General features: G+C 38.6%; 2 protein-coding genes across 4 annotated transcripts; both read left to right on the top strand.

The window, feature by feature from the left end:
* The first annotated feature begins 1,180 nt into the window (after positions 1-1,180).
* On the top strand, positions 1,181-5,074 carry star (steroidogenic acute regulatory protein). Its single transcript, XM_065247560.2, has 7 exons — positions 1,181-2,240; positions 2,563-2,670; positions 2,797-2,924; positions 3,111-3,269; positions 3,381-3,565; positions 4,217-4,310; positions 4,397-5,074. The coding sequence occupies exons 1-7, from the start codon at positions 2,021-2,023 to the stop codon at positions 4,508-4,510; spliced, it is 1,008 nt and encodes a 335-aa protein (XP_065103632.1). The 5' UTR covers positions 1,181-2,020; the 3' UTR covers positions 4,511-5,074.
* A 1,979-nt stretch (positions 5,075-7,053) lies between these two features.
* Positions 7,054-24,019, top strand: elmod3 (ELMO/CED-12 domain containing 3). 3 transcript variants are annotated; one of them, XM_065247549.2, is made up of 14 exons: positions 7,054-7,099; positions 8,240-8,286; positions 9,839-10,322; positions 10,399-10,470; positions 10,562-10,642; positions 10,735-10,804; positions 10,891-10,953; positions 11,359-11,447; positions 11,531-11,654; positions 11,789-11,911; positions 13,932-14,062; positions 14,147-14,223; positions 16,324-16,451; positions 16,849-24,019. In XM_065247549.2, the coding sequence occupies exons 3-14, from the start codon at positions 10,287-10,289 to the stop codon at positions 17,091-17,093; spliced, it is 1,239 nt and encodes a 412-aa protein (XP_065103621.1). In that variant the 5' UTR covers positions 7,054-7,099; positions 8,240-8,286; positions 9,839-10,286; the 3' UTR covers positions 17,094-24,019. The 3 variants fall into 3 exon arrangements, with proteins under 3 accessions (XP_065103621.1, XP_065103622.1, XP_065103623.1); XM_065247550.1 differs by lacking the exon at positions 7,054-7,099 and adding an exon at positions 7,135-7,492; XM_065247551.1 differs by lacking the exon at positions 7,054-7,099 and adding an exon at positions 7,135-7,496.
* The last annotated feature ends 809 nt before the right edge of the window (positions 24,020-24,828 follow it).

The following is a 24,828-nucleotide window of genomic DNA, read 5'->3' as shown; positions in this document are numbered from 1 at the left end:
GCTCTTTGGTACCAGTAGGTACCTCTGGGGTACTATTATATGCTCCTTTGTACCAATTTTTACCTCTGAGGTACTAATATGCGTCCTTTGGTACCAGTAGGTACCTCTGAGGTTCTAATATGCACTCTTTGGTTCCAATACATACCTCTAAGGTACTAATAGGTGCTCTTTGGTACCAGTAGGTACCTCTGGGGTACTATTATATGCTTCTTGGTACCAATATTTACCTCTGAGGTACTAATATGCACAGCTTGGTACCAGTAGGTACCTCTGAGGTTCTAATATGCACTCTTTGGTTCCAATACATACCTCTAAGGTACTAATAGGTGCTCCTTGGTACCAATATTTACCTCTGAGGTACTAATATGCACAGCTTGGTACCAGTAGGTACCTCTGAGGTTCTAATATGCACTCTTTGGTTCCAATACATACCTCTAAGGTACTAATAGGTGCTCCTTGGTACCAATATTTACCTCTGAGGTACTAATATGCACTCTTTTATACCAGTAAATACCTCTGAGGTACTAATAGGTGCTCTTTGGTACCAGTATGTACCTCTGAGGTACTAATATGCGTCCTTTGGTACCAGTAGGTACCTCCAAGGTACTAATATGCGCTCTTTGATATGCGCTCTTTGGTACCAATATGTACCTCTGCTCTGAGGTACCAATATGCAAATTTTAGTAACAATATGTACCTTAAAGCTACCAATATGCACTTTTTGGCACCAATATTATATGTACCTCTGAGGTACTAATATGTACTCTTTGTACCAGTAGGTACCTCTGAGGTACTAATATGCATCCTTTGGTACCCGTAAGTACCTCCGAGGTACCAATATGCGCTCTTTGGTACCAATAGGTACCTCTGAGGTACTAATATGCACTCTTTGCTACTAATATGTACCTCCGATGTACCAATGTGCGCTCTTTGGTACCAATAGGTACCTCTGAGGTACTAATATGCACTCTTTGTTACTAATATTTACCTCTGAGGTACAAATATCCACTCTTGTGGTAAAAGTGTAGTTACCATGGTCTTTTGGTTTTAACTATAGTAAAACCATGGATGATTTTTGTAAGGGAATATGTACCTCTGAGGTACCAATATGTGCTCTTAAGCTACTAATGTGCGCCCGGTACCAATATGTACCTCTGTGGTACCAATTTGTGCTCTTTGATACCAATAGTACAGTAGACAAAAGTAAAGTTCAAACTGAATAGTTTTGGGTTTAACACCTGTTCCCACTTTATATTTTGAGCCACTTCTGTGGATGTGATCTGATAAAGGTTAAGGCCTAAAATATAAATTATTCTGAGGGACACAAGGTTGCGGGTTAAGGTAATTTCACTCAGAAAGCCACTTTCTCCTTCATGAAATTGCTGAAATGTTCTTGAACTTTACGTCAGACTGAAACACAAGAGTCATTAAACTAATATTTTCATATGACCAGCAAGTTTCCATTGGCGCTAAAACCAAGGCCTCTAATAGAGACTAATGCAGTGTTTTGTCATTGATGAAGCACTGGTTTGAATGCAGTATTGGGTGTGTTTTGCACAGCTTTCTAAGATCCACTTGCCTGGTTTTGTAGTTTTCACCCTAGACTTGTCTCAGTCAATAAAAGCATTGTTGTGAGCTATACAAATTGGTACAATGTAATATTTGGCTGCTGTGTTGTGTACACAGAGCAGATATCAATGTATACAATCATTTATTTGGCATGTCACAAAGTACCTATTTTTATTTTGTCACAGTGTGAACTTGCCCTAGTGACCTATACCAAAGAGACATTGTGCATTTCCGGTCTGTTATATCCTAAAATTACTTTGAAGATAAGTGTGCTTGTACTTTACAGAACGTCGTGAATGGAAACAGCTGCAGTGAGACATCCAATGTTCTTGTGTGGGTAGTCTTCATGCACTGGCCGTTATCTCTAACAACATGTTTACAGTAATAACAGATAGGCCGTCGTGTCCGAGGCACATCCTTGACACACAGGGTCGCCACCGTGCGTTGAGTGATGGTGCAGTTTTATCTGCGAGGTGACGAGCCCGTGGCCTTGTACGACTGGGACTATAAAGGGGCAGAAAAAGCCAGCCGCTCCTCAGATACCACATTTACTTCACTGTGCCCTTATTTCACTCGTAGTCCTTCATTCGTTAGGAGGAATTTCATAATGTTGCCTGCGACGTTCAAACTGTGTGCTGGCATTTCTTACAGGCACATGAGAAACATGACAGGTAAGGAGCTTGCTCTGGATTTATTTTTTTTTATATGTAACCTACTTTGCTGAAGTAATTTTAGTGGTTTACTGCATAAAAGCATTGTACATGAGATTAAGAACGCTCTGTGAAAATATTACTTTGTTATCTTTAATACTGACCAGGGGTGTTGGTGCTAGGGTCGGATGGGATGGGGGGCTTAAGTTTATATTAGAATTAAATTAGATTGAGACTTTTATTCTGGATTTCACCTACAAGGTCACATATTAAATGAAATTAATGGAAGTAGCTTGAATGATATGACACTATTTACAGTTTTATATTCTTTTATCACACGCAGGTCTGAGAAAGAATGCAATGATTGCAATCCATCATGAGCTGAACAAGCTTTCTGGCCCGGGGCCCAGTGCCTGGATCAGGCACGTCCGAAGAAGGAGCTCCCTGCTAAGTAAGTGAACTTTTACACTGTTTAATCAACCATATCCAAGAAAAAATACTATATCTAAACTATCCATATAAAGAGATTTTATCTAGTTTGTGTTTATTGTTAATTTCGATGTGTTTCATTGCACAGGCAGTCGGATTGAAGAGGAGACGTACAATGAGGCTGAGCAGTGTTATGTGCAGCAGGGACAAGAAGCTCTGCAGAAGTCTATCAGCATCCTCAGTGACCAGGATGGCTGGCAAACCGAGATTGAGACTGTAAGTCTTAACAATAAAGTGCAAAGTTATTGTCTGTTTTTACCTGATTATATACTTAATTAAGGACTTAAACGCAATATGCAATGCCCTCCATTCATAAGATGAATATTAACGTTTGATTGTTTCTACACATGTGTGACTTAATGTGTATGCAAAATATTTAGCAGATGTTTTTTCCTCTTACAGGCCAATGGAGATAAGGTGATGAGTAAAGTATTGCCAGACATAGGGAAGGTTTTCAAACTAGAGGTGGTATTGGAACAGCAAACTGATGATCTTTATGAAGAGCTGGTGGAGAACATGGAACAAATGGGGGAGTGGAACCCCAATGTCAAACGAGTCAAGGTGGGTAGACATCCAGAACACCTAACCAGTTACTGTACAGCCATATTTTATCCATCATACAGCAGCTGTTTCATTGAGATTCAATAGAGTTTTGATCATTTGCTCCTTCAGATCCTTCAGAAAATCGGTCCGGAGACTATGATCACACATGAGGTTTCGGCCGAGACACCTGGGAATGTGGTGGGCCCTAGAGACTTTGTTAGTGTCCGCTGTGCTAAACGAAGAGGATCCACGTGCTTCCTGGCCGGGATGTCCACTCAGCACCCGGGAATGCCTGAACAGAGAGGATTTGTAAGGTGGGTAAAACTAACACTATGGCTGCGTCCGAAATCGCATACTGTGACAGTAGGTACTGTATGAGATGTTAAAACAGTAGGTACAATATAGTATGAATATGGATAGTATAAATAAATTTGGACGTACTACATCTGCCATGTTGATACGTCACGTGACCTACGTCGTCATAAAAACAAGTCAGTCGATAACTGGAATGACGTTAAACGAGCGCAATTTAGACGCATGTATTTGCATTTGAAAATCATTGCAAACGTTACCGCTTTCGGGCATTTTTAACAAAACAACGCTGCTTCTTTTGTGGATAACTCCTCTCCTGTGGATCACGGGTTAGCAAAGTGTCCATCGAATGAACACTTCAGGATCTTGCCGAAAGTAGTAGGCCATCCGGCTACTTTTCGCCTACTGTTTTTTGAATACTATAAATTCGAACATACTCACCTACTGATTATATAGTATGGAAGTAGGCGGTTTTGGATGCAGCCTATGTTTAGTTAGATGGTTAGTTAGATTGCATGATCATCAAAACACAACTTGACATATTACTTTGTAATGAATCATCCTATAAATCATTAAAAAATTATATTTGCATTTGCGCATTTGCCAGACACTTTTGAGCAATTCATATAACATTTTTCCTCTTTATTCCTTAGGGCTGAGAATGGACCCACCTGTATCGTGATGCGACCGAGTGCAGATGATCCCAATAAGACAAAGTTTACTTGGTTGCTCAGTTTAGACCTGAAGGTAAGGCAAATAAACTCAAATAGTCAATGACACAAAAGTACATTGCCAGTATGTTCGGTATCCAATTTCTGCTCTGTCATCCTCAGGGTTGGATCCCAAAGACCGTCATCAACCGGGTACTCTCGCAGACCCAGGTGGATTTTGCAAACCATCTCAGACACAGAATGACATCTGGTGGAGAAGCAGTCATTGCTTGCTAACATCCAAGCTGAGACCCCCTAAAACACTGACGCCATAACATCCAAGCTCTCGACACCATCTCCCAAACAATGACCGCTATTCTTAGCATAGCGTACACTTTTAATCTCTGCGTTACACTTTACAGGTTCATGATTAAGGTTCATTTTAACGTACCGTTTCCTAAAGCATGGAAGTTTAAGTGGTCCACTAAATATGCTGCTGTTTGTTTGATCCATTGCATTTAGAATAAGAAATGACTGCATTGTTCTGTTGTCATTGGACTTTGTATGCACATAATTGTGATGAATCAAAAATGCTTTGCAGGGGTAACTGGGTCATCGCAATGTAGTTTTGGTATGCTGGCAGAGTTTCAATGATTTTAAACTTGAATTAGTCAACTAGTATCACTGTCAGCTCAATATTGTGGCTCATACTTCCTCTTACTCTTTCCTACTTCTGCAAATTCCCTGTAATAATCCCCTCCACTATAGGGCTTATAGTTCCTATTTTTATTATTATTTGTATAAATTAAAAAGAGAAGTATTTATTTTAAGTTAATATTATCGCATCACCCTGTAACAGGATGTCTGCTAAATGAATATTCATTAAAACTATTAAAATGACAATGCATGAGTATTTTTTTTTCTTTTCCATGTTTTTCTACAACACACATGTGCACCCGAGAAGGAACACAAACTATTACTTCCAGATTGAATGAGGAAATACAGGAAATAGTTGTATCAACATACTTTGGCAGGGCACTCGGCCACTTGCATAAACAACATTTTATGCCGATTAGTATCTCAGAATGTTGAAGTGAACTGCTTTGACGTAGAAAAATTGAAGTCCATAAAACTTTCTCATCTTCTGAAGTGGATTATCCAGAGTTTGCCAAAGCAAGAAGGTGTTTGATTATTCGCATGTGTTTTAAGAACTTCTCGTCTCCTTGCTGGCCTGTTAGAGCCAACATAGCAGGAAATTAGGTATGCGGGTGTCATGACCAAAGCCAGGCCACCTTCCCTCTCTGTTGTCTTTTATATTTTCTGACTCACTGGTCTATTTCTGATTATATTCAACAACTTTAAAAGCAAATTTTAAAGTTTTGTAATGTCCCTTCTGCATCCACTGGTTTGAAGACATTTCCAAATCGGATGACAGTTTTTTAAAATGGCAATGTTAGTATGAGATTGAAGTTAATATGAGACATACCTTTGCATGTGTTAATACAGATAATAATATCATAAAAAGATGCACATTTTGTAGTTCTCAGGACTTTATAAACGTTTAAAAGTAAAAATAGTGGGAAAAGCATGCTGTAATACACACATTGAACCTTTTGTGAGGAACCCCCTTCTCACTGTAAAAAAAGATATGTTGGTTCAACTTAAAAAAAATAAGTGTTCATGCTTTCTTCTAATTTTGAGTTAATTCAACTTATTAAAAATATTAGTTCACTCAAAAAGTTTTTAAGTTAAATTTTAAGGCAGCACGAACACTTATTGAACCAACAATTTACAGTGTATATTCATGTAAATAGTCTTATGTACAGATAAATATGCAGATAAATATTTAAACAGTGTTAGATAAACCCCAGTGAGTGAGACAAAGGGTGCTGCAGTAACAAACGCTAAAAAATGCGGAAAATAAGAAAACAAATTTAAACAAATGTTGTAGCAAGAGAAGAGCTATACTGTAAACACTATGAACACTTGAATCAGTAACAATGTTCAGGAGATTTACAATTTGTGAAACTTTCTGGGAACCCTGGCGTGTACCTTTTGGGGGGCCGGACCCAAGTTTGAAAACCCCTGCTACAGTGTGGCAAATATTTTGTCTTGCTTAGTAGTTCAAAGCGCATTTTCTCTGAAAATATTTATTGGTTGCATGGTTGTAAAATAACAAATAACACTTACATGAACTTTATATATTTCATCAAAAATTAATGGCTTTTCTATACAGACCTGTAGGGCAGTGGTTCTCAAACTTTTTCAGCGTGCGGCCCCCCTTGTGTATGGCGCATTCTTTCGCCCCCCCCCAAAGAAATTTTATGACAAAAAACTGTTCTAAAACTCGACATTTTATTATTAAATTATACAAAGTAGTGCTGTTGGTTAGTAGCCTTATTTTTAAGGTTTAATTACACAGAATTCAAGATGAATTAATTTATCTTATAATATGACATAAAACTGGGCCCCCCCTGGCACCATCTCTGGGGCACCACTGGCCCCGGCCCCCAGTTCGAGAACCACTGCTGTAGGGGATCTGGATATATGTAATTTTATGATATTTAATAATCTTTTTATTTTTGTAATTCATTCAAAAAATAAACAAATGTGTAAAATATATTCTATGTAATCTATATGTAATGCAAATGATTTTAAAACGCTTTTTAAAACAGACTCAACAAAGCATAACATGTCAGGCAGAACATTGTCAATACCTGAATATTTATTACAACAACTACTACCCAAATATAAACCTGACTCCAGTGGTCTCATTACCGGAAGTCTAGTTACAGTAATAGAACCACAATTCCCATATTGCACCGCGCGATTCAGTAACTGTGGAAAGGGGGAAGGGAAACCGAGATTGGAGGGAGAGAAACTGAGGTAAAAAATTACAACAAACATTTAATTCTTGACATTCTAGCAACAACATAAACGTGTCATGTGCAGAAATGGAAGTCATTGCTATATTATTTGCTCATTTTGGCATATATCTTCGTGATAAAGACTATGGTCAAGTTAGCTAAGCTAGAAGAGTAGAGAAAGATTGAAGCAGTTGAGCTCGAGCTGGTCGCGAGAGTGAGAGCGGCTTCAGTCACTGACTGAACGTGGCAGTTAATGCGAAATCTCTATATAATATAAAAATAACTTTATTAACTGCATGTTTTGAATGTTGAGGTAAACGTACCAGTTTCGCGTTTAATTGGAAAGGTGATTTAGAGATCTGGAAGACGACAGAAATGCACCGTTATTTGTGGTGGAAATAACTGTTATTATGTGAGTAAGTTCTCTCTAATAAAATATATTCTTTAACTATTTAGTAGATAAATGTACAAATGTACATGATTGCTGAAGTGAAGTACATGTTAAATTAATCTTATTATTGGATTGTCTTCATGTATTGGTTAATGTATCCTATGTAAAGGTCTTTTGATGTTTGACAGTTTACTGGATGCTGTTATACATAACGTTACATGGGACGCAACACTTGAAGCTGATGCATGACATCTGATGCTGCTTATTTATGATATATCTTTAGTTTTCGATCAATGCAGTTGGTTTTGTCGGTTTTCATGTTTTCAGGTTTTATTGTAACGTTCAGTTAGTTCGGTTTTGGGAGTCATGATAGGTATGACGTCACCTCTCATCTTTTCTCCGCTTGTCAACGAAATAGATTTTTGTTTTTTGCATTGTATAAATCCCGTAATCACACTAAATGCAATAAAATGCAGTAAATGCTTAATGAATGTGAGCATTTGAAACGAGGTAATTGTTGTTCGTGTTATTGGCCTCCATCTATTTCAGTTATAGAGAGAGATGCGGTCCTGATGAGATGACGTCACCTTTTTCAGATGCAGCTCCTTTTGCATTGCTCTATAGTCTTTGTTTAAATCATTGTGGAGAAAATGGAGATGCATGCCTTCATATTTGTGCAGATCCTGTTTTAAGCATTCCTCAAACATTTTTAGATATTAATCCAAATTCTAATAGTGTATTATTACTTATTGAGTGTATCTTCTACAGAGACTCAGTCGGGTTTTGCTGTATCTGTCAACAGAGGCCACAGGAAGGTTTGTGAAGAGAACTTGTTTACCCAAATATAAAAATTGTTATAATTTACTTATGTCATTCCAAATGTGAATGACTTCCTTTCTTCAGTTGAACGCAAACAAATAATTTTTATATTAAAATGCCATCATGTTATTTTATATGGGGCTCAACATGACGAAGCTCCAAAATGCACATCCATCATTAAAGTAATCCAAAAGACTCCAATAGGTTAACATATGTATTCTTATGTAAAACAATATGTTTGTGACCAACCATTTATATTTCAAGCTTATTTAATTTAACTACAAAACAAACAGATCCGAGCACTAAATTAAAATCCTGTATATCTGCACATTCATAACATAAAATTCCACTGGTTTTATAATGTGTTGCCATATTTGTATTTTAATCTGTTTTCTGGGGCTTCATTTATAAAGCATTCGTATGCACAAATTTTATCGTAAAGTGTGCATACACAAAAATCCATGGCAAAGTCCATATTTATAAAAACTGGAAAAGTGCTTAGTGCCATCATGTCAGGGTCTAAGCAGACATACGCACTTATGCTTGTCCGATTGCTGCAGGTTTTTGGAAATATAAGCCGTTCTTGCTGCTCGAAAAGGATTTGACAGGTGCTCTTTAATGTCAATGACATTAATTAGACATTGTATAAATAAAAAATCTGTTCAGCTGCACACAATTTCAAGCTCATTTGCGATTTATAGATCTCACGTGTTGAAATTGAGGTCTATGTGTACATGCGTTTTATGAATTACACGTGCACGCTTTTGAGAAATGATTGTAAGATCCAATTTAGGACGTTTTCTATGCAGAATTTTATAAATGAGCCCCCTGGAGCTTCCCCATGTTGACCCGCATATAAAGATAGCATGGCAGCAATTTAAGTCTTTTTTCCGCCAGCGTTTAAAAAAAAGTTGCCAGTCAAGGCCAACATTTGTTATGATTTTCACAAAAGTTTAATGCCTTCCAGAAAACGTCCTTCTTTAAATATATAGACATACAATATAATAAATGAAAGAACAGACCTCTGCTTTAAAAAAAAGTTTTATCCTACCTTCATTTGTTTTATCACCTGTTAAACATGGGTAAAAAATTAAAAAAATTGAGAAAAAAGCTATAATTGCATTTTTGTAAAGGACTTTTGATAGAGATCAGATTCAGAGTGATAATCAAAACATACACAAAGTTTGAACTGTTTGCCCTATGGAGATACTTCCGGGTTTTATAAGTTGTTTAAGAGCACCACCTGGTGGATAATAGAGGAAATAAGGATTGCTGGAAAAACTCGTCATTGGCTGGGAAGCATTTTCTCTTAATTGACAAGTTAACTCGTCAGTGCCAGAGAAAGAGTTAATCTAAAACTTTTTGTGTTTATCTGAAGAAAGGAATTCATATACACCTGTAATGAAGAGCAGGTGTGTAAACTATTAGAGAATTTTCATATTTAGATAAATTATTATTTTAAATACATCCTGACTTTTTGTTTTTCCCAATCTCTGGTTTCCACACTTTTAATGATTCACCTTGGAAATGCATCTCTCTCTTCTCTAGTCTCACAGGTGAACCTGGCACTACCAAACCAAGCCTACAACTCACCCGGTGACGTGATACAGCCAGGTATCCAGGCTTGGTACAGCTGCGCTCGTTTGACTTGAATACATCCACAAAAAGGCTGTCAAGAATCACATCTGAACAGAACCGTCCCACTACGATAGTATAATTATGCTTCTCTTCCACGGCCCATTTCAGTTTCTACCAACCGCTCTCTGATTTTCAAGGAGCAGCACAGTTAAACAGTGCCCAGCCACTGAAAGCGTGGCTGCTCTTTCAATCTTAATAGGCACCTGTAGGACATAGAGCAAGTGTTGAAAGCAGTAACAGGACTTGTGGTCATTGGGAAAAAGGTCAAGAACCATGTGTGCCCAATTGGTGTTAACCATTGGCCTAGTCCACAGGATGGGTGGACAGTAGAGTGGCAGTGAGACAGTGGACTCATGTCATGGAAGAGATTGTTGCAGTCGCAGTACATACAGAGGTAAATATGATGTCTGTACCTATAGGACAAACGGCCAGATGTGTATTATAATCACTTTTTTATTCTCCCATTATAGGGCTTGAATAGTTTTCCGCAAGATTGTAAACAGACCGGGGATCTGACCAATGGAAACTCCAAATGCACAACTGTGAGAATCCACTAATATATAAATACAGTATGTTAGATGAAACCAGGTCACTTTCTACGTGCACCATGATTGATTTTTGTGTTTTCAACAGGTTCTCAATGGATTGACTCCAGGTAATGGCATCAAAGAGAATGGCAATGTGAACGGCAGTCCGTATCTTAAAACTATCCCGGTGAGAAATTCAGTGTTCCAGGTTTGAAATACATTAAGTGTAGTCAGTAACGTGAAAATAAAAGTTAAATGTGTGATCCTGTGGTTGTGTAGATCTCAGCGCTCAAACAGAATGGGCTCCTACAGGCTCTGGCAGCAGGTGGCAATCACACCAAAACCGAAGGTAAAGACTCACACACACACACTCCTCCTCAGACGCATCTCTTTAGTTTAACAGCAAACTTTAAAGTGTGATTTTTGTGTGTCTAGAGGTGAGCTCAGAGGTGGAGCGAGCACAGGAGGAGTGGGATGCCCTGGAGAGCATCCAACCAGGTGAGACCAATTACCTTGTCACCATGGAAACAACATCCCGTCAGCCTGGATACAAAGCACATTACGTCACCGTGACTAAGCATACGCCCCTACCCTGGAGAGATGGCATCACCTCTCCGGCTAAAATAAATACATTACGAAACCTGATCGCTGTCAGAAACAGTCTGGAGTATTAGCGTCTGATGATCAGACAATAAATGGGAATGATTTTGCTTCATAACAACTATATATAGACCCATGTGCAAATAAATAGTCACAAACTCCAAGTAGTGGCATCAAGGAGAATAGACTACTTTGTGTATTTTACATTTTGCTGCGTTTTTTGAGAATTAATTTGTGATGTATGACGTCAGTTTAGAGAATGAATTTATGATGTATGACCTCAGTAAATTATTTTTTTTGTAGTTCTCGCTGGGGATCTCACTCCCTCTCTACTGATCTCATTCAATGAGGCTCTGCAGCATTTTCAAACCACTGATCTTGGAGACCTGCTTGTAAGTTTGTTTGAGATCAATTCACATAATGCCATCATTGACTGAGTGTGTGCGATACTGATTGTCTTTCTCTTCTCTATCAGAAAAACATTCAGCCCACCATTCGCAGAACTGGATTGGCTGCCATCACCCACTTCCTGTTTGGCCCTCCTCGGCTACACAAAGACCTAGTAGAGGAGAGAGACTTGGTGTTTGCTATCGCACAGTGTGAGTACAATGAATATTTGCACAGAATAAGGTGACAAATCTGGTGGTGGTATAATTAGTTGTCATTGGGCCAGTTAAATTGTTTAGATAGCTCACAGTTTTAATGTATGATGTTTGTTTTTGTGATTCGGCAGGTTCTCTGGATAATGGACAGTCAGTGCACATGCGTGTACTTCAGACCATCTACAGGAAACTGACCTGCACCCGAGCAGACTGCCCTCGTTACGGACCACACTGGGAGAATGTTGGCTTTCAAGGTGTGTGTGTGTTTGACATTCGTCATTATGTCACATGAAGTGTCAGAGGATTTTAACCTGCAATAATAGCTGGATTTGTAATTTTTTGGTCTGGGACACATTGGATTACTTTTTGACTGATGCATCCAAAATGTTTAAAAGTCATTGTTGCAGTTGTAAAAAGCACCTCATCTATGTTCTTGAACTACCTAAATTTTCCTTAGGGACTACTTTAGAATAGCAAATTTTGTAATAACGGTGTTTAATACATAACTTACATTAGTTTGTGAGTCGTATAAACATGAATATGATCAAGACATAGTAACAGGATGCCCTGGCTCGATAAGTGATGTTACTATAGACCACTTTCGTGTTTGCAAACAGAGATGACGTTTTTTTGTGGGCGGAGCCAAACTGGTTGCAGAAAGTGACAGCTCCGCAGTAGCTGTGAGAAGTGTTTTAGCATTAAACCGTGATTTTCATGGATCCGGTGTTCTGTCGAAGTCTGATTCCCCTATGTTTCCCTTTAGTGCAATGTTTCTTATAGGGGTGGTTTCCCAGACAGGGATTAGTTTAAGACAGGACTAGGCCTTAGTTTAATTAGGAAATATAACTAGTTTTAACAAACATGCCTTACTAAAAACATTACTTGTGTGCATATTGAGGCAAAACAAAGGGCACTGATGTATTTTAGGATATGTCAGTGCAAGTTGTTTACAGTTTGGACAGCTCTTACATTTATTTTAGTCTAGGACTAGTTTAATCCCTGTACAGGAAACTGTCCCATAGCATTTTAATCACGTTACGTTTATTTTTTAGATAAATAAAAAGTTTAAATGGCTTGGCTACTGTTATGCATGTATGTAATGTATATGTATTGTTCTTTTTTGCTAAATCAATTATTTTTACAGTATAAATCGCTAAAGTACATATAAAGCAATACTATCATGTATTTTATATAATAACATTTATTAAATATTTCATAATTTTCCTGTTTTCTATTTCTTCCTTATATTTATAGCATACAATACATATGTTCTAAAACTGTTATAAATGTATTATGTTTACACATAAATTAAAAAGGCCTGTTTATATATTAATAACACTTTACATTATGTGTGTGTGTGTGTGTACCTGGTAATTATGACATTGTGGGGACCAATTGTCTCCACAAAGATAGGAATACCAGTATTTTTGTGGGGACGTTGTGGGGACATTTTGATGTCCCCATGAGGAAACAAGTTTATAAATTAAACAGAATGATGTTTCTTGAAAATGTGAAGTAGTAGAAAGGTTTCTCTGATGTTTGGGGTAAGGAATGAGGTAGGTAAGGGGAATAGAATATACAGTTTGTATGGTATAAAATGCATTACGTCTATGGAATGTCCCCACAAAACATGGAAACCAGAATGTGTGTGTGTGTGTGTTATATTTATATATTTATTAAGTATGTAAACATAATAATTTTAGAACAAACAGGAAGAAGACTTAAGCTAAGATATAAGGAAATCAAAAGAAATAATAGAAAACGAAAAAAAGGTGATATTATTGCTTTTTCAGTATAAAAAACATTTATTCTGAATAAATTATAAATGTAACATGATAAAAACGTTATAAGAAACAAATAGAGGTAACAGACTTCGACAGAACACCGGACATCTTCTCTACTTATTTTCTATTCTAATTATTAATCTTCCAGATGATTTCTTAGCTCCAGTCTGTCCGTTTAAGGGCTTATTGCAAACATAAACACCTACGTTTATCTACAAATGGTTTCTTAGAGGATGGTAATCTATAAAAATGAAAGCCATCTTTTTTGGCATTCCTATTCTGACACTCAACAGCACAACAAAACATTTTCTAGTGAGTTATCTTGCTCGTTTCACTCGTGTCTAATTCATTTCCACTGTTTTTCTGCAACCACATTGTGCGCGCAGCTTGCAGTGACGTAAATGTGACGTCTACTCCAAAATGGTCTAGAGTTAAGTATAGCTCTGTCAGCTCTTCATTTTATCTATGTGTGTGTGTGTTATACATGCAGGATCAGACCCGGGCACAGATCTAAGAGGAACAGGTTTTCTGGGACTCATGCACACTCTCTATTTCGTCATGGACCCAGAGATACTACCACTTGCTAGAGACATCTACAAACTCTCTCAGCATCCGGTCCAGGTAATATTCATGTATGCTGAACCATGCCTTAATAACCTGAAATGTTTCACTGCCATTAAATATACTCGTTTTCATGTTTAACAGAATTTTCCGTTCAGTGTGATGTCAATCAACATGACCAGAATTGCCCTGCATGCTCTTAGGGAAGAGGTGCTGTCTAAGTAAGTCACCATATGTCTTTTCATGCATACACTATATAAACAGCAGATAACACTATGCACAATGTTAATGTTAAAGGTGCCATAGAATGTAAAGCTGTATTTTTCTAGGCATAGATGAATAATAAGAGTTCTGTACATGGTTATGATATACAGTGAGCCTTAAACACTGTTGTTTCCTCTTTCTTATGTAAACCTTGTGCACGCAAAAGACTGCTGGAAAACAGGCCAATCTCAACATAACACCAACTTGACATTACAGTTGAGATGTGCGCGTATGCCCAAATATGCTAGTTAATGCTAATGCTTACGTTTAGGCTGAAGTTTGACTATTGACGTTACAGTTATGTTATGCAGGTCCATACTGAAAAAGCACAAATTTACCACTCGGAAACGTCCATTAACAATATCCAAACAATTGATTATTCCTTAAATTCTGTATCTTCATCTGATACAGGCTCAAACATAAAGGGCCCTATTTTAACGATCTGAAACGCAAGTGCGAAGCGCAAAGCGCAAGTGAGTTTGTGGGCGGATCTTGGGCGCTGTTGCTATTTTCCCGGCGTGAGAAATAACTCTTGCGCCGGGCGCAAATCAATAAGGGGTTGGTCTGAAGTAGGTTCATTATTCATAGGTATGGTTTGGGCGTAACATCAAATAAACCAATCAGAACGCTATCCAACATTCCCTTTAAACGCAAGGGCGCAAGTTCCATGGCGGGTTGCTATTATTATGACGGATTTACCAGGCGTACGCCAGGAACGGTTCACAGCCGAGGAGACCCCCGTTCTTGTAAGAGCAGTCAAAGACAGAGAAGTTGTTTTGTATGGGGATAGGAGAAACCCGCCCAAATCAGCGTAGGTTAAACAGGCGTGAGAGGAAATAGCCACAGTCTCATCAGCTGGCATCCCCATCGTTGCGCCAAGCGCTACAATGATGTCAGGAGACGGGGGAATCCCAAGCTTGCCAGCATAAATCGGGCACGCCGTGTAACGGGAGGTGGATCTGCCTCTACACAGACGCCAGCAGAGGACATCACTGCGTCCACCCTCACCACTGAAAGGTTTGGGGGCTTTGAAATCGGACCCAAGAAACGCAAGCAAGGTCCAACCCCAAAGTACTCTTACAAATCAAGTTCATATACATTAAGGTTTCTTATGAAAACATTTTAATTATTATTTACATAAAATAAACATAATACAGCCACACAACAAACTGAAAAGCCACACACAATAAATAAAAACTATCACCACAATGCTCACCACTATGATTTCCCTTATCTCATGTATTCATATTTTTTAGTGTAACAATTTATGATTTGCAAAAATAACTGTTGCATCTGTGTAGATTAGATAAGCAAAGTGTATGCGCGTTGTGCACGCTATACATTATGGTCAAGCATGCGCCCTTAAAATAGCATAATGAACTACGTGCAACGCGCCACTGCCTTTAAACTTTTTTTTCTGGTCAGTGGCGCAATTGTTTTTTGAAACTGCAAAATAGCATTAGGGATGGTTTGCGCCGGAACTAGCCTCCTTTTTTGCGCTGAACCGCCCAGGGAGCGCAAGTTCATTCCCTAGTATGCCGACGTGCGTCTGTGGAGGGAAAAACCCACTGTGCACCGGTGCAAAATACTAATGATACATGCGTCACTGACAAAGTTAATTGCGCTGGCTGCAAGGTAGGGCCCAAAGTCTGTTTGCACACACACAAAGCTACTGAACTGAACTACTCTGTGAAACACCCAATCAGAGCAGAGCTCAATATTATTATTCATTATCCTTTTAAAAAAGGTAATTATAAACCATTTCATTTTGAGGACATATCCTAGGATTGTAAATGGACATGTATAACCGTCTCTGAATAATTTTTGCACTTAATAAAGCCACATACCCTCGATATATATAAATCAAAACAATTTAGCATATTTTTTCATTGAATTCTTTGGCACCTTTAATGAAACGTTTTTAAAAATATTTGGCTGTATTGTGTTTTGTGTGAAGTGTTGACCTCAGTTTGAGGCATGTGCTGTAGCCTACTCTCATACTTGCAATGGTTTTTACATAGTAAGTTAAAGCTTGGTTGATTTGTGATGTCACATAGGGAGTGTAATCGAAGGCAACAGGTCGTGGCGGTGCTGAATGATTTTTATGTTGCGACGTTCCTGCACCTCTACCAGCTGTGGAAGAGCCAGCAGAAAACCATCTCTGACTCTGGCCATGTACTTAAAGGTGCCATAATAATAAAAACTTACTCATTCTTTGTCATTCAGTGACCTTCAGCATGCACTTTAATGTTGTATCATTTGGTCAGCATAACTGTACCTTTAATGTAATCAATATGTAATGAATCTATATGTTATGATTGGCTAGCGTCCATATTACTGCATAGTAGATTTTTTTGTTCATCAGGCCAGCCATATTCTTGAATACTGAACTGATATTAAACTGTTAACCGTAATTATTTCTATTTTTATCATTTCCATTTGCAACATATTTTTATTTTTTAATGGTCTGAGTGGATTGGACAGTGAACATGCAGACATAATCCTAACACAAACCCCTTTTAAACAATATGGCATGTCGGCACGCTAACAGATTGACCCTGTCTCTGTTTTGGGATGTGCAGAAGTGGAGCTCTTCGCTAAGAAGAACCCTAAACAGATTCTCAAACGTCTCGAGGGCTACCTGAAGGAGAGACGTGCTGGGATGGGACACAGAGCATCACCTGACACACTGTCGCATAGCAACCCTTCACCTGGTGACAGTGGGTCTCAAGCGGGCAGTCAGGGAGGGAAGGAGGGGAAGGAGCTGAACTTTACTGGAGTGTGTGAGCTGCCACCTGAGATGGAGGGAGAGGCCAGACTCATCTGAAAGAGATGAGAGCGATATGACAATTACAGAAATGTGTTTGAATGGGCATTTGATTCATTCATGCTTTATCTCTTCGTTTCTTCATTTATTTTGTCCTTTCAAGAGACAGTTCACCCAAAAATATAAATTCAGTCGTCGTTTACTCACCCTTGTTGCAAACCAGGAAGATTTGCTTTTTTCGAGCATAGTGTTCAAGCTGCTTTTTTGCCATATGATGAAAGCATATTGTGGCCATGGCTTTCTATGGACCCCAACACATTTCATTGAATGGAAAATAACAGCTTGCTCGTACAGAAGAAAGCAAATCAAATGGGCTTGAAACAAAACATGAGGATGATAACAAGATTTCGCTTTTGGGTGAAGTATGCACACTTGAGACGAGACTATGTGGTAGCTGAAAATCATCAAATTCTGCTGTTTATTATTTTTTCAATACCTATTGGCTCTAACACTTTAAACGACCAATAGATTTATTTGCCAAATATGATCGTCTCAGAAATAGTGCTAGATTTAGCATGTGCGTGGCAGCGGGCTGTCTTAAACCAATCAGGAAGTAGAAGACTTGATGTAGATGTACAGTTTAAGAAGAGACCAGTGAACCTTACACATGACTGTGGTACCGAGTGAAAATGACTTTGTGTTTGGAATGGGGTGACTGTGCAGGCATTTGTTTGATTCAATTGAGACAAGTCCAGTCTACAGCCTTATGTATTTCCAGATAGTTGAACATGTTCACTGTGACCGAGTCGATCTTCAGAAAGTTGGCAGAGGTTTTGTTGATACTGGCTCTGTATCCTTACAATCTGGAGAGAAATGATCAAAACATTGGATGGAAATAGCTTTTTTCTCTTGTCCCTTAAGAAAGATGTCACAGTAAAATTTATAGAAGCTCTATTTCTGTTGACAGAAACTCAAAAATTGTCAGGTCAGGGGATCATTATGATGGGAAAGTGACCCGTAGATGAAAATTATCAGATGTTTACAGAAACATTTAGCAGTTCAGCTACAAGTCTACCGTAGACTCCTGCAGACCGATCACTATTAGTGTTTTCATAACAGATCATTTTATATAAATAAACGTTAAACTTAGGGCAGCAATCACAGTGAAAATGTGATATTTGGAAGTCTTGTAATGCTTGTCTGCATGAAGCAAAAGCCTACATGTTTCCTTGATATTGATAGTAGTTACATTTCAATTTTAAGCAGTCAACATGTGACTATTATTGTGTGGATGTGATGTAGATGAGTGTAAGGATGCTCTAAGAATTGTACGGAAATACTTACACAAGAAATAATCCTGATAACGATATTGATTGCTTGTTATGACATGCAGTACAGAATACATGAGCTGTATTTCAATAGTAATGATTCAATCTCTGGCTCAGTTTACATCTTGTATTAAGATGCATTTTGGTCGATTGGATTCGGATCGCAAGTGGACCACGCTAAATACAGGTTTAAATTGGGTCTAAACCGTTTTGAGCTCTTCCACTTTCAACCACATTCAGAGGTAGTAGAAAACACTTTCGACCCGATTGCTTTTGTGGTGTAACACGCGTGTGGTCGAATGTGTTTGAAAAGCCACAAAAGACAGCCTATTAATTAAATGTGTAATGTACCAAACACAATGTTTTTACATCAGTCCTGACTCCTAGTGCTGATCTACAGGATTTGGCGCCGTTATTAGGATATCGTTGCTAAATTAAAGTTGGCTGATCTCCGCTTTTGTTTCATTTTGTGAGTGTCTAAAGCCCGATTTATAGTCATGCGTAGGCTATCTGTAGCCTGTGCGTAGCTCTGCGTAGCTTGACGCGCACCTCGCAAAAATTTTAACAGCGTAAAAAAAATAGGTATTTCCGTTTGTGACGGTGAAAACAAAGATGAACCAAGTTGAGGAGTGATTTAACTTAAACTGCATCAAAAGTCGCTGTTTATTTTCTTCCATCATTGCTGGTCTTCTCAAATTATACACAACAAGTTACTGTTTCCTCTTCGTTTGTGGGTTAACTTGCTAAGCTTCTTCTTCTTTGATGTTTGCGCTGCTACTGTGGTTACACGCGTGGTTACTGCCTACCAGCGGTCTGCGCGTTTGTTTGCACGTCGACGCGGACGACGACGCAAAAGTATAAATGAAAACCGTCGTAGAACCTACACCGTCGCGGAATCTACACTGTCTAAGCCGTAGGACCTACGCACAACTATAACTAGCCCTTAAAAGTTTCGCAAGCTTATTTCATCCATATCTCTGAAATATCTGAGAAAGCCCTTACATATACATATACAAAACGTTGTGCAGCATGTTTACTAACAACACAAGCAGAGGTACTCTGACATAACCTTAGTGCGTGTCAACTTAACATAATTTCTCTCGCTTGTGTTTTAACAACTCGCCCATAGACCATCCCCTAAAAGTAATCAGGAAAGAAGCATTCAAAAGTGGACAAAAGAGATGGATTAAAACACCTTGGCTGTGTCCAAAATTAGAGCCTCATGTATTACAAGCTCATATGTGAGGAAGAGAAAAAGTCCAATGCGCATGCATTACAAGTTTAGGTGCAAGAAGGAATTTGCGCACATTACAAGCTCTCTAGTCTCGCGTGGTCTGGTGTTTTTCGCTGCTTTTTTGGCCCACCCACAAGGCCGTTTGACGGACATGTCAAACAAACAATCACAGTTTGTTTCATCTAGCGTCACTATAGAACAACGGTGTGCCCTTTATCAACAGCCACTACAATGAGACGCTCCCGGTAAACATCCATATGAAGCATATCTCTCCACTTTTTAACACCTCCAAGCAATTCGGGAGAACCAAACGCCAGCTGCGATCTTTTTGGCTTCACTAACTGCCTCCATCAAAATTCTTGGACGTCTTTTAGAGAGTCAATACCAGGAACTTTTATATTTTTGAGAATGCAAAGTTTAACTGCTCATTATTTTCCACGTAAACACAACTGACTCTCTTCCTCGTACGAAGGTCAGAGCTTTATTTCCCGGGGGACTGAGAATAATCGCGACACTTGCATCTCACGGAATTCCGGTTTATTTCAACAAAGACGACTTTGACATTCCCACAGGGTTTCCAGTTAAGTGTACGATACAAGCTCTCTTGTGCAAAGTAAAGCCCACAAACATGTTAATGTGAAACTATAATGATAATAATAACTCATAGGGATGCTCCGATCAGGATTTTTGCAGCCGATACCGAATACCAATTTGTTATCTTCGTGATCGACCGATACCGATTCTGATACCAACTTTTTTACGCTGATATGCAAGCTGTAACAGTTAACATTTTTTCTAGATAAAGTAATACCACAGATGTTGCCTTTGTTATATTACTTGCAGTAATTAGGTATATTATTGTTTTAATAGAGAATCAAATAAATAAGCACAACAAATATTTCTTCTGCAAAGAGAAATTTAATATGCCTTTAAAAAGATTTATGTCTCTTAAAAGTAATGAAAATAAAACACTTCACAGTCTTTACTGTGTGAAATAAATATACACGTATTCGTATAAAGTACAACAGTTCTTCAGTAAAGAGCAGAGAGTGATTTTATTCAGAGATGAATTATGTTAAGCCGCATTCAGACAGCCAGCAATGTTATTGCTGTGTGTCGCCCTTCTCTTTCAATGAGGCATTTCTAAATCTGCTTGTCATAAACAAATGAGTACCATCCATGCCAGTAACTGACGAGAGAAGGGTGACGTGAATTCCACTGCTTCGTTCTCATTGGTAGTCGCTTCTGAAATGCGCTCGACATTTGCATAAAGTTAAACTTGTCTTAACTTTCTCGCGTCGCTGGACATGCCCATACAGTCGGAAGTCACCTGGTTTCCATTGAAATGAATGAGATTGCGTCGCTCTGCTACTGCTGGTCGCTGGCTTGCTGAATGGGGCGTTACTGTAGCTTCAAGACGTGTGAGAGAGATGATGCACTGATGACAGGCTGCTGTGTGTGCGCGCCACGGGTTTACAGACAAGAGCAGCTGTGAGAAGAAAGACAATTTAAACGATCAAAACTTTAATATGCATGCAAATAATACACTTTTGGCATGAGGATGCAATTGTTCGTGTTAGATATGTGTTGTATACGCTGTTTAATGGGGATGTGAAGATGCCTCGCGCTGTTGACCGGAGCGCGTCCTCAAGAAAATACACATATATCTGTAAAGGCAGAGAGAGAAATACAAATCTGCAAAATTATAAAAATGCTTGCACTACGTAAAAAAATGTGTCTCTAATTGCAGCCGCATTCAGGATCCCTATGATGACAAAAGTAAACCGAAAGATTGGTTCATGAGATCGGCAAATTTAGCAAGTCCAATCGAGTCATTTAATGCCGTTATTGGCCGATACTGATTGATGGCCGATCGATCGGAGCATCCTAACTCGTCATGAAAGCTCGCTATTGGCCATATGTCTGTCTATGGTCAATACACAATAGAATCATATATCGTCACAACCCTACTATACCTTATTGAGTGCACTCATTTAACGCCACAATGCACCGCAATAATAAGTATGTAACCAATGTCTTCTACTGATGCTCACGCCGAATCACTGTACTTCTCGCGTCTCGTCAGAAGATGGCGCCCACACTGCAGCACTTCCAGCAGGCTCAAGTGTCCGAATTAATTTACTCATTCGAGTGAACTAGATTAGTGGACTAATGTAGGGAATAGTGAATGGCATAGGGGCTATTTCGGACAGAGCCCAGGTGTGACTGTGAACGGGCATGTGTCTCTCTCGTCCAATTGTGATCCAACCGACCGAAACGCATTTTAATACCAGGTGTAAAGAGGGCCTCTGTGATATTTTAGCATTGAAAGTGTTTAGGGCTTGAGAAAAAGCAGCGGGTTTAAACTGTAAATTATTGGTTTGTCAATCAGAGTTGCACGAGACATGCCGTCTTGTCAGATCTGTGTATAGCAGTCAACAGGTACAGCGTGAGACACAAAAAAGACAAAACCTTATTTACTGTCAAGTCGTATCATGTTAACACAGAAATAGTCTTTCGCGTCTTGTTCCCTCGTCCAAGTCCAGGCCTGAGGGTTGCATCAGTCAGTAACGTACTGTACATTTTGGAAAAAAACTTGATTGGAAAAGTTCTTCCCGCCCTTTGCAACCCTTTTCTGCACTTTCGTCTTGTTAGCATGTCAGGTAGCGCTAGAGATGTAGCATCCAGGAATCGTTTTTAAATTCCTTGTTAAAAAAGCTTGTTGATCTAACTCGGTATGGTTGCATATGTTTGTCTAAGTTACCAAGTCCAAAGTGTTATTGTGCGGTATGAGTACTGTGCGTTCTGTACGATTTATTCTCTTCTTTTGTCGTTTTCTTTTCGAAACAACAACACATGACTATAAATACTCAGTGGATGTATATTAGAAGTCCTGTCAGTTTAGCCAGTTGAATTTTTTTATATAAAGCAGAGTAGTATTTTATAAACTTGAATAAGAGCATGATGATAAAGAATGTTTATATATAAAGGCAAATCATCTTTTCCCGGGTTATTAACTAGTTCTACTCGACTGTTTTGTGTCAGTTTAGGTAAGCAGGTTGAACTCGAGCAAACTTATGAATTCAGTGTAGTTAGATCCACGGCAAGCATTAATGTGTCTCATCGGTTCATTCGCACACTGACCTGCTGAAAGCTGAAGCAAAATTAACACTAAGAAACACTTGTGATGTGAATGTTTAGATTGCACAAGAGATTTGAGTGCCATTGTGTTGAGAGGAGACGCAACATGACAAATGTTGTCAAATGAGAGTACTGCCCATCGTATCAGGACGCTCCTTTTTTTTGCATATTTTGAGCAGTTGTGCACTTACTAGCTATTGCAGCTCCGCAGATGTTGTGTGTTGCTGTTTAGCTTACTAGCTCAAAGTATATACTCTGAACAATCAAACCTAAATGTCTAACAATCATTCACAACCCCGACTGTGATTTGAGACTGTACATGTGAGCGCTCAGTTTATATTTTTCCCACAAGAGAGGGTGGCCTGTATGTGAAATGACTATTAATGTGTGTATATATATAAATAAATATATAAAAGGAAATATATGATTGTAAAAGGATGATTGTTACCTGAGCATATTATGCATACCTCAGGCTTCAGACAAGTCTCTTCTGGGCAGATGTTTTATTGAGGACAGCCATGATCCCATGTCGTAGCACAAAATGGTGTGGTGTCTCTTGCAGTAATCTACCTAGCTTGGGAATGTACTGTATGTATATGTATGTACACTAATGCAGCACTGCGAAATATTGACTTCTACAGTATATATTTCTATAGCCCATGTTTGTGAAAACTATAGTCTTACGCGCTGAAACGCAGCTGAACCTTTGCTCGAGAAAGTTTTTTAACAATCTCATTGGTTCGACGTCGAAAAACAAATCAGGCGGTTTTGTGGCCTTCGGTATTTGTCGTGCTTTTGTGAATGTTTTTTTTTTGCAGTGTCACAGTTTGTCAAAAACGGTTCACTTTACTATGGCACAATATTTGTCCGGACCAAAAGGAACATTTATGACTGGGGTTTGACTTGAGCTTGTTTGGAGATTGAGATCTTATAATAAGGAATCTTAAAGTCTCCTTTGATTTACCCCGTCTACCCATGTGTTTCAGTACCACATGCATTTCACAGTAATTCATTTATCTTGTCCAACAGATGTCTTTTTCCTTGACTGAGGAAACCCAAATCTACGATTTGATTCGCAGTCCTGTAAGTCCAAAATGTCCTGCACTTCATTTTAAAGGTTTGTCGATATTGTCTGTTATAATTCCTCAGAGCATTTTATTATACTTGATCCTTGATTGTAGAGTCCTTATTTTATAATGAAAATATATTTGAGAATATATGCGGTGGTACGGTGATGTATCGTATGAAGAGAAATAAATAAATGCAACTAAACAATTAAAAAATGTTACACTGTAATCCTTTACAGGTTGAAACCAAACAGAAAATGTCTCTATGATCATGTGAACTAGTGTTGGATTATTTCTGCATTGTATTAAGGTTTATTTACCAGTAGGGGGCAGCCTGCTGTAACACCTAAGTTCAAATTTGTTTAAGAGCTGTGTTTTTTAAAATATGTTAATGAATAAGTTTCTCTTGGTTTCAGTTTACTTTAAAGTGCCCTGGCCATCTTCAAATGTCCACAGGAGTTATGAACATGCAGTAGTATAAACATGGTATCATTTCATAAATGCATCTGAGTGTTCCTGTCAGTTTTCAGCATCTTTACAGGCCCACACAGAAACTACACATGCAAAACACTCAGCGGATTTTCACAGAGTTTGGAAAGAAAATATATCACCTAGCAGGGAACTTTGAGCTTTATCATTTTGCAGGTATTATTTATGCTATTATAGAAACATTACACACTAACTAAAGTTTAAAAAATGAAATCAGGAAAAACGTGACCTTTAATACATTGCAATTCGTATTGTGTTTTAAGTAATCATGAAGTTCTCTTCTGTATTGTACCCCAGGATTTTTTTGGCATCTTCTTGTTTTAGTCTTCTTGAAGTCTTTTTTCCCTCTGCATATAATAAACTATAGGCCATGCAGCTTCTCTGAGGACCCCTGAGCTGTTTGGCCTTCACTGCCCTGGCTGACACATCAGAACATCAAATGCAAACCTGCTGCTTTGGCAACCTCACACACACACACATACACAGGCAATGGTTCTGATGCTGTCCCCTTGCCATTGAGTCAGACTTGCAGATCA

The sequence above is a fragment of the Paramisgurnus dabryanus genome, chromosome 11, assembly GCF_030506205.2.
Source record: "Paramisgurnus dabryanus chromosome 11, PD_genome_1.1, whole genome shotgun sequence".
NCBI classification, from domain to species: Eukaryota; Metazoa; Chordata; class Actinopteri; order Cypriniformes; family Cobitidae; genus Paramisgurnus; species Paramisgurnus dabryanus.
The sequence above is the reverse complement of the archived record's forward strand: the minus strand, read 5'-3'. Positions and strand labels throughout refer to the sequence as shown.